General features: G+C 35.9%; 1 protein-coding gene across 1 annotated transcript in view; it reads right to left on the reverse strand.

Annotated features, from left to right (window-relative positions):
- pmfbp1 (polyamine modulated factor 1 binding protein 1) overlaps nucleotides 1-14,557 on the reverse strand; it is a 300,111-nt gene that overhangs the window by 235,965 nt on the left and 49,589 nt on the right. The window contains exon 2 of the mRNA XM_089119591.1: nucleotides 5,925-6,010. Within this exon, the coding sequence (XP_088975717.1) occupies nucleotides 5,925-5,999 (75 nt within the window). The 5' untranslated portion in view covers nucleotides 6,000-6,010. The remainder of the gene's footprint in view (nucleotides 1-5,924; nucleotides 6,011-14,557) is intronic.

Consider the following 14,557-nt stretch of genomic DNA (forward strand, 5'->3'; position numbering starts at 1 on the left):
TGTGCGGTACAGATAAATTCGAATGCCTCGGATATGTAATGCATACTCTCACCACTGCTATATTACGTGATGGGTCAGAAGGGCAGCGCAGGAGAGGGGGGAAAAATGTAATTTATTTTTCACTGTGGCCAGTGTTCTTCCCATTAGCTTCAAACGTGAGATAAGTTATGGCTTTTAACAAGCACCTTTAGCCACCAGAGCACGCTGCACACAATGCCGTGGCGCTGAAAATGAGATTTAGAGGCAAAGTGAGCGAGGGAGAGGTCAGTGATGACCCCATGTATGGCCCCTTTGTAAGGACAAACTTCATCGTTCTGATGAATTCAATAAATACTCACTATTTTAACTAGATTTTAACATGTTATGAAGAAAATGTGTGTGATTGCAAGGGTGCTCTGGGCGTCATTGACAGATCTGTTCATTTACTAAGACAGACTGATCTCATGAAATGGCGTATGTATGACACGCCAATTAGTATTTCCATTTTTGGAGTGCTATCAACACGCATAATCGCTTTTCAGCGTGTTTATGAACGCCGTTGACTTAACGTTACATTACTGTATATATAAATATATTACCTACCCCAACCCCGTCCCTAAACCTACCCGTCACTACTATTTATGAGTCTTCCCCTACCATCCTAAGAAAAAAAATATCACTCCCCAGATGTAGATCTACATTTTGCTTCGTTTCGCTCAGACATTTAACGGCGTGTACATACACGCGGAATCACTCGGACATTTAACGGCGTAGACATACACGCATACACGCGGATAACTCAAAATGCGTATAGATAACACTTAAATAACAATTAATAGGTAATTATCATTGCCATTTAAGTGAAATTACTGAACTTAAATATACAAGTTTGATAAAAATCATCATTAAAGAAGAAATTTCAAATGGCATTTAGAGGCTTTTGCATCTGAACTCTTCATATAGAGTACTATATATATATATAGGTAACCTATGTAACTCTCTGACCTAAATCAAATACGACCCACGTCTATATAATATTCTGGTCCATGTGCCTTGGGTCTCTATTTCAATGTAAATATTGGATTTTTTAGCTTGTTTCATCATCCAGTAGGTGGAAAGCTGATTGCTCAGAAAAGGAATAGCACACAAGTTCTCAGCAAGCCACATGATTTGAGGTATCATAATCATAACTATAACATAAATGGTGCAGGACAAGACTTTCACCATGTATAATCTGAGGTCAGAAAACAGCTTTGGGAATCACTTCATGTTTGGCAGACTTCAAAAGGAGGAGCTTGTAGACACTAAACTGAACCGCTGTCCCCAAGGCTGACAGCTGACATCACCCGATTCCCTGCCAGAGCACATCTCGTATGTGTGTGTGTATGGACGAAGGCCAAGGTTATCACAGCATAACCCAGAGGCAACAATTTGACAGTCTATTAGTAAGTATTCAATGACTGATGAAACAGACATGGTCTGCTTTAAGTTAATGATTCATACAGAGCTCTCTTCTACTCACTTCTACTCAAGGAAAAAAAGAAACCCTTCTCATTCAGATATGTAAAAGATAAGCGGGCCTTTCAATCAAAGCCAGTTCTAGCCATTCTGCATCTTAGAGTCACTTATTGACGACTGACTAATTAGTTGTGCCCTTCTAAGCCTTTCTCTTAGTTTGGAGCTGTTTAAATATGCAAGATCAATAGCAGCTCTAATGCCCCACCATTGTCTGCGAACGTGGATATCAGGGCGCATCTATCAAAGAAATTAAGACTTTCACTCAAATTAACATCAACTTCTCTTATTGCATAATCATTTTAGACCGTGATCTTTATCCTATATGAAGCTATATCTCAAAAATCAATTAACATTCAATGTGAAAATGTCATTGGTGATAATCATTGAATACCAAATTTACACAAAATTAAAAATGTGTACTATGGAAAGAAGACAAATGTAAAGCAGCAATGTGACGCTTACCTTTATTAAGCATTTTACTAAAGAAAAAATTAGTAAATAGAGGAAATGGAGGGGAATATGATCGTGATATGACATGGGTCAGATTAAAACATGAAAATGATTTTTGCTGCTTGTTCAGATTGCTTAATTAAAATGAGCTTAAGCAACACAATTGCTATACATTTTGTCCAAACTTAATTCGATTGTGTTCAATCTGCTTAAATATTTGTAAAATTTAAGTTTACGTAATCCGTTTGTGTTGGATTACATGAATGATTTGTGTTGCATAAACTCAAACTGGGCTTGTTAGTTCCCAGCATGCTTTGCATATGGCTCAATTAAGAGAGAATGAACGTTTAAATTAAGTGTTATGTTATGTGTTTTTGAGAAAATGAGAAAAGGGGACGACTTTATAGTGCGTAATTGTGTTTAATGTTCAATTACATTGCAATTATTGGTACCATTTAAATTACAGTGGGATACCATTGTGAAGAAGAGTGGAGCATTTGGTTTGGATGAAAACTGATTCAGCAAATGAAACTATAAATCTTATAATTTAAGATCCTAACAAGTGGTATTGGTAGCTACTACCTGGTTATGGTCAAGAAATATATTAGTATGTCACTAAAATAAATTGTATTGTATTGTATGAGTGAATATTATGAATTTGAATACCTGAAGCATATCAGGGAGCCTTTATAAATTCACTGACAATATTAAATTAAGCTATTCCCAACCATGGTAAATAAGTTGAATCAACTTTAATAGATTAAGTTGACCCAATGCAAGTACATTAAATTGGAATAACAGAATTGCATAATGCTGAAATAAAGCAAGTTAATCATGTAGAAATCCTTTCCAATATTTTTTTACGTTCATTCAAAGAGTTTTTTTTTTTTTGAGTGAATGAGTGAGCTAACAGCTTTTAAAGTAGATTTAAAATTATTTATTATATATGATTAATTTAATATGTATATTATAACATGCATCCGAGTGTAACGGATTTTCAAAATGTAAAAAAATTAAGATTGGGACTTCGATTGTTGCATTGATTGTGGACCTCATTTTGAGACAAACAGAGGCAAATGAATGAAAGTTAACAAAAAATATGAGGTCAAAACTTTTTGTTAAGAAAAATTATTTTCATTTCATGCCGACTTTAATGTTGTGAGCAAGTACACTACTACCTTTTGAGAAAACTAGTACAACGTTGCATTTTATCCTTAATTTGATTAGCTTTCACAAAGCAACATTTCGAAACAGACCAACATTTGTTAATAAATAACCCTGAATATTCTCTTAAGGTATGGTCACATTAGAGAAATTCTGAAGGCAAAAATGTCCCTTGTCAATAGTGTAGTGATGTACGTAGCACAGCTCATGCAGAAGTCACTTTCAAACCAAGCAACTTTATTTTGGTCAACGTCGCGAATCTGGGCAAATCTGCTAAGGAAAATCTATTCTCAAATGAAATTCCAGATCATGTGGATTCCTAGAAGTGGACCAAGTTGTTTGCATTTCTTATCTTCTTATGTCTCTAGTAACCACACTCAATGTATTTTTTTTTTTCAACACATCCCATCATTTTTAAAATATCACCCTCTACCAAATGGTTGCGATGTCACTTAATGGTAATAAACAGTACCGGATTTCATACACATAATTTGCCATACTTTTTCATTTCCCATCATAATTTATGATCAAACCCTTTTCTAGTCTTGACAAAACACATTGTCAGAAAAGTCCGAGTCTCAAGGTTCCATATTTTGTAACAGAAGTGATATTTGGACAGAAATGTATTGATTTGTTACAGCAGACTACATACAATTAAATTCAATTGAATTTATGTCATTTTTGGTATTACGCCTAAACAAAATCTCATGAGAACTTCAATTTTTGTGATATCAACTTCAGATTTGGAACACAACTTGGTTAGATATATGGCTTTGATTTTATAGTAATTTTATAGGAAAAAAATATTTTTATAAAAAGAAAAAATTATAATATTAGTTTATTATTTATTAATATTTAGTAGAGTATATTTGATTTAATGTAAATTTAAAACTTCCATAACTTTTTCATACTTTTCATACTTTGAAGTGATTTTACTTCAGCAATAATCTGCTGATTGGTTTCTTGAAAACAAGACTAAACTTTGGTCTTTATTCCAAAGCATACTTGAATTACAACCAAGTTTTAATAGTGCATTGTAATGTCCATTCTCAAAAAGAGAATGGGCAATAAACCGTTATGCGCCAAATCAACCATTTGGTTGAGCATGTTTTTGAAAAATTATTACAAATATACTTACGTTTTTTCATAGCACCACATCATTTTGTAAAGTTAAGGCCCTTACATACAGTGTAATATGCAAAAAAAAAAAATGCTTAGCTTGCAATATTTCACCAAAAACAGTTCACATGGCTGGGGTGATTTATTTGTTTCTGACATCCATGTTAGAAGAAGTGTTGTGACAAGAGCTGTGGAATCTAGTGGAATTTTTTGGGTATAATATACCTCAACCAGATGATAGAGATGGCTTAATCAGTTTGAGTTAAGTTTGGTATGCCTTTCAATAAAATATAGTGACTCAAAATGTGCTCAACCGTTTGGTTGAGAAGTCAGTTAAAGGGTTAAGATTGCTGGATTTCACAAAAAACGCCTAAAAGCAATAATAAAGCAAGATGCAGCATAATGCTAACATTAGCAAACAAGTGCCTATACATGTACGGTATTCATGAGGACATCACCTTCAGGCAAAATGAAGGAACATGGACATGTTTGGTCTGACCATCAGGTCACCTCATTTTGGGCCTCATGGGCAGCATAAATGAATTATGGAGGGATACTATTAATTACAGATCTGCCAAGCACTGTGAATTATTCAGTTCTTTGCTTATGTAGGCGTTTATGGTATGCTATAGTTAACATAACTGCCTAACCAAGCATCAGATACCCTCAGGGGTATCTATGTGTTTCAGCCAGGTCCTCCTTACGCTCAGGCAGGTGCAATACGCTGAATAAAGACACATGGGAGTACATGGGTTTTTCCATTTAGCAGATGGAGAGCAGAGGAACGGGAATGAGGTCATGCACTGCATATGCAACAACACACAGTGGCATCCAGTCAGTAGTGGCTGTTGTCATGTAAAAAAAAAAAATGGGTCTATTGCGATGATTAGTGAGCTACTTACAGTACCTGCATTGACAATCCTGAAAGTACAAGGTAGAAAAATGATGTTGCCTTATAAGATGCCTTTAGTTTTTTATCCATAGTGACAAACTCTTTAAATGTTCATCCCAAGACAGTGGAAAGAATCAAGAAAAATATAATTTCTAAATGTGTTGTATTTAGGGCTGAATAATCATGAAAAACAGTTGACTCTTCAACCCAGTCTCCTTAGCAAAAAGTGCCTGAGGCGACATTTCTGCAAAATGATACTCCAAAAAAATGACTTGTTCATATTGCATCAGTTCATAAATAAAATGTCTAGTGAGTGACGCTAAAAGTTTAATGTTCTATCGCGTTTGAAAATAACACACCACCTACACTAAACCTAACCGACTGCACTGTAAAAAAATATTGATGGTTTAACTTAAAAAAGTAAGTAACCTGGGTTGCCTTAAAATTTTAAGTTGATTGAACTGGAAAAAGTGAGTTAATACAATGAAGTATATTAATTTAATCATCAGAAACTCAAAATAATAAGTTATCTCAACTAAATAAATTATTATAAAGTTGATTTGACAAAAGAAAATATGTTGTGATAACAAATCTTGAAAATATTTTTTACAGTGTGTTAATAAAAGCAAATGTGACACAAATAGTTACGTTTTTTATTGACCCGAGTGCTTCGCATCACAAGTGCAATGCTGTACCAGGTGAGCTACCGAGCAAGTTTACTTCCCCAGAAAAGTAAGTGAGACAGGCAGCTCGGTAAGGTTTGGAACACAAGCTTCATGAAAATCAATAGTTTGAAACTTACTTTAGCTTTGGTGCTTTGATCTGAGAGAGATTCCTCAGGCGGCTCCAGTACAACATCCCGACTGGATTCCATCATATCTCAGACATCTAGTAGTGGGGAGAGGGAGACAGAGAGACACCAGATCAGTGTTCAGGTTCAGCTAAATGAAAATGAATACGTCAGAAATAACTCGCATTAAGTGGGCTAACTTCAGATCAACCCAGTCCAAGAGGAAAAAACGTGCCAATGGACAATTTTGCAAACATTTTAGGGCTCTGAAACGATTAATCGCGATTAATCGCATCCAAAATAAAAGTTTGTGTTTACATAATATATGTGTGTGTGGTGTGTATAATTATTTTGTTTATATAAATACAAACATATGCATGTATATATTTAAGAAAAATGTGTTATTAGTGTATCAAATATTTATATTTATGTATAATATTAATTTTGTGTAAATATACAGTATAAAGTGCATGCAAATATTTCTTAAATGTATACATGCATGTATGTGTATTTATACATACAAAATAATTATACACACTACACAAACATATATTATGTAAACACAAACTTTTATTTTGGATGCGATTAATCGCGATTAATCGTTTCACAGCCGTAAAACATTTTAAGTGAAATCTCCAGTGACAAGTGCAACAAGAGCATTCGGTTTTATCTGAAACAGATGCACGTGAATCTGACAACGTTTTGTGTTGATTGTTGTCAGAGGTGGGCAAAAATACATCAAAAACTATTTTGTTACAAAATACAAATACTGGCTCATGAAATGTATTTAAATAAAATACAAAATACTGATGTGAAAAATGTATTTAAATAAAATACAAGTAATTAGTATTTTGAAAAATACTCCCACAATAATAATTGTAATTAATTATTTTTTTTTAATTACTCTAAGGTAAATAACAAAAATAGTAGCAATAACACAAATATTATAAATGTGTATATTCAAAATGGCGAAGTAGCAAAATAAAAAAGTTTGGGCATTTCACTAAATCTCTACAGGGCCTGAAATAGCTCCCTCTGACATAAATGGCACGTATAGCTAAGTTCATCAATGGTGTAGTAGTTTTATACGAAATCGATATTTCTCATACAGGGGCGGAGTGGGACCAAAAAATCTACCGGGAAATTTCGTAGACCACCGGCCCTCGTCGCCGGCACGATTAGCCAATAGCATTTACAGTTTTACTGATTTAAAGGGAACTTTGTTGTACTAGTATGCTAGAGTAAAGTTCATAAATGGTCGTTCTTTCCCATAGTACTTTCTAAAAGTAGTTGAGTGGACTCTGTGCCTCTAGGGGGGTTCGGGGGCATGCTCCCCCGCAAGAAAAGTTTAAGGAAATTTTAAGGTTATAATGCATCAATCTCATGCTCTCTGAGAGATCGAAATTAAGACCCATGAACTGCTCGTTGAACAAAGAAAAAACATTAATTTGTACCAGGACAATATAGAGGGCTCAAATATTTTTTTAGTTATGAGAGTCTTAGTTTGGATTACATTATCAATGGTGTTTTAGGATGCCAAACAATTATTATAATAATGTAATAATGATTTATAATTATTCCTATGACGTACTGTAAAATCCATTTATAGCCTATAAATGTGTAAATGAAAATGAGTATTTCAAAAGTATATTTTAACCTACATTACACTATAATATAGGAAAATTAAAATACTTTTGTCCTAATTTCTTCACTTGCAAGAAATAAACCCTTGAGCTTTTATTTAAGAGAAAACACCAGATGATCGCGAGAGCAAAGTAATCACGCAGAACAAACTGGATGCTATTCTAATGTCAGTTATTATAATGGCGCAACGCCATATGGTTTCAATTTTAGTTCGTTGGCAAAATATAATATAAAATATAAAATTAGGTTTTACATTTTACATCTTTACATATCTGTGTTGGGAAAAGGGAGAAGAGAGAGTTCGGCAAGGCGGATTCGAACTCGCGTTCAGCGCATCAAAAAGCTGCATTCAAACACTTCACGCCCTACGACCTACGCCACTGAGGCTGTTCTATGACGGGTGTCGTTTTGCTGTAAAGACAGGCATTTAGTGCAAATATATGCTCCGTTATAAAAAATGTAAAAAAAAATAGTTTTCTTCCCTTAGCTTGGGCCATGGCGAACTTCCAATAAATACATTTCCTCGTAACACTACCGGCCCACCGGGAAAACTCCCGACTCTCCCGATTGCCACTCCGCTACTGTTCTCATATGTAATACGTTTATATTGTGTGAACGCTTGCTTATCATGGAAATTTCAGTGTAGTTGCGACAGACACGCCGTTTCATAATAGGTAGGGCCTATGAAGGGTTAGGGTTAGCGTCGACTTTGCGTTCAGCTGTGCACAAGCGCAAAACCACACAACACCCACCCCGTCGGTGATTGGTAACTTGGAACACTGTTTATTTAGCTTTTAGTGGTTGGTGAACCCATTGTTTTTGTGTGCAGATCTCAGAGACTAGGCAGCCTACAGAGACACGGTTTTTCAACGCATACTCATCCCAAGGCGTCATATACGACGCTTTTGCCAAAGCATAGACATCCAACGCACATGGCACCCTTTAGCATCTATATAACACGCTTTGGTTATGGGTAGGTTTAGGTCTGGGGTAGGGTTAGGGTTAGACCACTAGGAGGCGCCTTCTGCCCAATATATATCTGCGTCTCATATTGACGCTAAAGGGTGCCATGTGCGTTGGATGTCAACGCTTGATGAGAACGGGCTGGGTTTTTAGACGGCATGCTTATTGGAAGGGCAGCTAGCGGATCGCTAGCAAAAATTAGATTACCCGTTTTCAAGAGTTTGCGTTTTTACGCACCCAAAACGCTGTTGTCGCAGACTGATCTCATGAAATGTATGACACGCCAATTCGTATTTCCATTTTTGGAGTGCTATCAACACGCATAATCGCTTTTCAGTGTTTATGAACGCCGCTGACTTAACGTTACATTACTGTATATATAAATATATGACCTACCCCAACCCCGTCCCTAAACACACCCGTCACTGGGGTCAATACCATTTACAGTAAGAGTCTTCCACTACCATCCTAGGAAAAAAAATATTGCTCCCCTAGATGTAGATCTACATTGTGCTTCGTTTCGCTCGGACATTTAACGGCATTGACATACACGCATACACGCGGATAGCTCAAAATGAGTATAGATAACACGCCACTTGACTTGAAAGTGGCGTGTATGTTTACGCAAAGTCATGATGCCATGTTGTGTAAATGCCAAAATGCATAAAAGGTTTTACGTTTTTAGTTGAAAACGATGTCGTGTAAACAGCCCCTTATAGAAATGTAAGTAAAGGCCCTTGTTTCCAATGTGTCTGAAACAAATCAGTCACATGCAATTAGTATCAGGCTTTACAAGAGACACCCAAGGTCTCAGTTAGGGTTGGGTATCGAGAACCGAGTATCGATTGGAACCGAGACTAACTTTTGGTTTTTCCCGGAATCGTTCAAAAGTTAAAATTTCGATTCCTAGTTTCGATATTCACAGTCCGCCGAGCGGAAGAAGAAACCGCTGAACAACACCAACGAAGAAGCGTCTACCGGAAGTGTAGGCATAACCACGCGAGTCGAACATGAGTACATTACGTCGGCGATCCAAAGTGTGGCTTCACTTTTCTAAAAATAACGAAATCTTGGCAAAATGCAAAATTTGTGACAAAAGGAGTATTTTTACAGAAGGAGTATTTCCTTCAGAAAGGATTATTTCCTTCAGAAAGGCCGTTGGTTAGCAAGGTTAGCTAAACTTTTTTGACCCTGCCTCTTAAAAGAATCGGAATCGAGAATCATTAGGAACCGGAATCGAAACAAGGAATCGCAATCGGAATCAGAATCGTTCAAATTCAAACGATACCCAACCCAACAGCTGACTAATTAACGGATGCTAGTTTGTAGTTTATATTTTAGTAGCAAGTCTTTAATCAGCGTGTTAACAACTAAACTGCGCGCCAACCTTGGTCAAATCACAACCTTAAGTTTATCCTCTTTAAAGCACTGCCACTACAGCCATACACATGCAAATGGATACGCCAACAAGTGCGCAACCGACTTGATTTTGAGAATATGTAGTTGTGTACATGTGAAGAGCACGTTGAACGTCAAACATCAAACACAAAGCAAGCTGCTCCGCTCTATCTACCCGTGAATGGATGATTGTTTACTTGAAGTGTTTTGAGTCACTTATGTGATTACCATGACAGAAAGCAGTCTAGGTCCTTTCAGAGAGCACCAATCTCCATCTTTTCCAAGGGCCGCCTCAATTATTCATAGCCCGGTCCTATTTGTGTCTTTGTGCTCTACGAAGCTGTTACTCAGCATGCTAAAACCTTCACACAGCTGAAGCTAGATTGCCAGTTTTATAGGAGAGCATCTTGTGAAATAAATGATAGCCATGTGACATGCAGCGAGGGGTCAAGGTGCACGGCAAACGTGAAGGAGCGTGCATGGATTGGGCTTTAATCAAGTACCACGTCTCATTCACTCTCGAGTGGTATGAAAGGACACAACTCAAGCGCCCAGCCGGACTGTAATGAATGGAAAACGTTGTTAAAGTTCAGACCCGAACATGAGTGAAATTGTGTAAGACTGACCCTGAAACGTTTTAATTAAAAGTATCTTACATTCATGAATTAACTCAAATTAAAGTGCAGAAAACTTAAAAGTTAATGGGTCGAACTACAAGATGACAGAAATATCAGAACCCTTGTGACACTTAAATGCAGATAATTACCTTTTTTTTATTTAAAGGGAGATTGTCAAAAATTTGCCATCATGCTCACCTATACCTTCAAGTTCCAAACCCTGTCCAACCATTTGTTTGTTTTGTTGTTGTTGTTTGTTCCCGTACAATAAAAGTGGATAAAGACCATGAACATCTCAGCAATTATCACTTTCATTTAAGAGAAAGAGCAGCTTAGACATTATGCTAAATATTTCTTTATGTGTTTTAGGCAACAGAGTCCAATTGGTTCGGAATGACAGGCTGAGTAATTTATTACAGGAATTAAAGCAACACTTTACATGAAGGTCTCATTTACAATAATAATGCCTTAAACAACATGAACTATCAATGAGAAATGTATTTTTAAAGCATTTATTAACCTCTGTTAATGTTGTTTAATAAACGTTCACGTTCGTTAACTGTTCCCTCCTTTCCCATTTTAATAGTTTTCCACGTTTTTTTCCAAGTATGAAAAACTCAAGTGTTTTCTGCATACCATTCAGATAAAAAGAAGGTCAAAAGCACTTGTCAGAAGCACGAAACTCCTTTTAGCTTTAGATAAGTGCCTATTACCAATCAGAATCAGAATTAAATTAATACATAATTCGACTGAACCTAACCATATAAAGGTTATATATAGATTATATGTGTTTGTGCACATTAGAGCAATTTGAAAGTTCAACCAATGGAAACTGGATTTCGGGTATGGGTAGGGACGATGTGTGGAGATCAACTGGAGACTGTGTTACAGCTGGAGTGCACTTGGATTGGTTTGATCACTCAGATTGAGAGGTCTTGGTTAAAGGACAACACCTGCGCAAAATGAACCTTTAGTCTAATTACACATTGCTACCTAGTCAACCGTTATCTGAGATTTGTTTTCATGATTGCCGAATGTAAATAGTTTTATCTCTAAAAACAGTTTAGCCTATAACGCTAGTATAATGCTAGTATATAGGGCATAGAGTAATGACAAATAAAAATCGCTTGTTATTACCACTAACAAGGCTCAAAATAGCCTCACAGTAACATGGTAGCATAACAAGGGTCTCTACATTCAAACCGAAGCATTGAGAACTTTGTCCGTGTCCATACAGTTTAATAAGCAGATATTTTATACACACAGTCAACTTCGCGAATACAGGAAGAAGCCATCTTTGAAATATAGTCTCTACCAGTCGATCTACGAACGCCGATCCAAGTGCGCTGGTGAGATGTGAATAAGGTGATAAAATGAGCGCGAACAGTAGGCTACGTGTACATATTGAAGAGAAGAAAGCGGTTTGTTTGTGTTTCTTCTGGAAACAACGGACCATGATATGAGATTCTGCACAGTTCAGCGCACTTAGATCGGCGCTCGTAGATCGACTGGTAGAGACTATTCTTCCTGTATTCGCGAAGTTGACTGCATGTATAAAATATCTTCTTATTAAACTGTATGGACACTGACAAAGTTCTCAATGCTTCGGTTTGAATGTAGGGACCCTTGTTATGCTGTCGTGTTACTGTGGGGCTATTTTGAGCCTTGTTAGTGGTAATAACAAGCAATTTTTATTTGTCATTACTCTATGCCCCATATACTAGCGTTATAGGCTAAACTGTTTTTAGAGATAAAACTATTTACATTCGGCAATCATGAAAACAAATCTCAGATAACGGTTGACTAGGTAACAATGTGTAATTAGACCAAAGGTTCATTTTGCGCCGGAGTTGTCCTTTAAGCATGCGCAATAGAATAAGATCACACAGCTGAAAAAGCACTGGAAGATCGTCACTCGATCATCAACCAGCATATTATTACTTGTTTATACTAAGTACATTTATTGTGGCGAGTAGCTCTTATGTTCAGTAAAATCACTTGTTTGGAGGGTTTTTTTAGACCCTTGGTTAGTTATGTTTCAAAATAAACAGCTAGCCTACCTAAGCTAGCCAGCTAGCCTTCTATTGCATGGTTTGAAGATATTAACACGACGCGCTTGCTTCATTTTTCCATGCACCTCAAAACTACACACTCTAATGACGCCCTCACTTAAACAACCAGTTTAATCGATTAAATTATTATCGACAATCGTCGGTTAATCGTTAGCATCCCTAGTTTGGAGCAAGTTGTTGTCTCACTAATTTCATCTTCAGATTCCGTGCTTCGATTGGTTTTTGATTCAACGGTTGTCAGAATTTCGTTGGAGGTCAAATTTTATCGCAATGGTCAATAATCGGCGGAAATTTCAAACTTCAGATTCTGGCCAAGGATTAGAGGAATTTTTTAGGATTCTCAAAATTTGGCCAAAATCATACAGTGTGAACCTGGGATTACTTAATACTGATAATAAACTGCACAACACACAATTAAGCGGAGTGGCGCTGACACGGCTCCTCTCATCTTACCAAACACTGTGTATATATCTTCATTAGTGTGCTCTGATCAGACTAGCCAAATACACAACACAGAAGCAAGGATTAGAGATGCTTTTTACACAAAGACAATCAAGGCCACACACTCGACTGCTCCGTTAAAAGATAAATGAATTTGAAAGTGTGTTAGAGTGCACATTCAAATTGGCTTGCCAAAAGTGAGTCCTCCTTAACATTAAAGAGTCAATTAATATTAAAAAAACACATTTTTTTTTAGTTCTTTACTTATTAGTTTATTTATTTCGAGTATAACTATTTCCATGAAACAGTAATCTAAAAATATCTGATTAAAAGCATTTCCGTGCGGTGATTTTATAAAGCAAGCTAATCTATCTGCTCGAAGAGGTTTGACTGAATGGTTTCATTAGTATGCAAGCAATTAATGAACTGTCTGCTTTGCAAAATTAAGACAACGGCTTCACGGCAATGTAAAAAAAAAAACGAACTGTAATTACTGAACAATTATACAGCGATCGCAATATAGCGCTAATTTTGACTAGCACATAGGGACATTTTTTTTTGTTGTGTATGCGTGGTTATTGTTCTCATATAGTATGGTTTAAACATTATGTTGCACACCAGTGCATACTTCAAAATGATGTTAACCTGACACACTATTGTGATCTATCATGAATTATGTTTCCATCTTAATGTAAAAACAATGAATGTTTACACTAGCAAAATTTACAATTATTTTCTAATTATTTTTTTCTGTTCAAAAATGATTGCATGCAATTAAAAAAACATTTTTATACAATTATTTTTATTATACTAGCTAATTCCACAAAAGTCAGCATTACAGATCTGCAAACACAGATTAGAGAACAAATTATTTTACCATTAACAGACATTTTATTTCACTTCATGTAACTTAAATTCTTATTCCAAGGTCTCTCCTCTTGGTTGCCATCTTAAGGGAAGAGTTTAGCATCCTTGTGAACTGCTGACTCATGTTAGAGTTAAATGACCAGGCGTTTTTATTCAATGTCTTCTTGAATTTAATAAATGTCAGTGTTTATTTTTAAGGAAAAAACACAAATCTCATTTGAGGTATTTCAATTCTTTAATCCCTTTTCTCAGCCAAACTACATTAAAAACTCGTCTTTCTTTGGTTTAACAAATGAAGGAACAGTAATATAGCATATCCTTACAAAAGCATCATGAGAAACAGAAAACAGCTTGATAATTGTGAAGAAGTAACAGTCACACTATTTTTGTTCTGTGTAAATCCCGCTTTACAGTTTAGAAATGTCCTGTATTCATTAAAATGCCAAAAAAAAAGAAATACACATCTTCTCATAAACCATTCAAGAAACGGCTGTAAAAAAAGAAAAAGAAAAATCTCCAAGAATCTCATCAGTATGCAAGCGAATAATGAAACGTCTGCTGTGCATAATTAAGATGAAGGCTTAATGGCGATGTAAAGGAAAAAAAAAAGAAAAGGAATTGCTATTAGCAAAAAAAAAAAATC

Source organism: Pimephales promelas, chromosome 1 (genome assembly GCF_988280905.1).
Source record: "Pimephales promelas chromosome 1, fPimPro1.hap1.1, whole genome shotgun sequence".
NCBI classification, from domain to species: domain Eukaryota; kingdom Metazoa; phylum Chordata; class Actinopteri; order Cypriniformes; family Leuciscidae; genus Pimephales; species Pimephales promelas.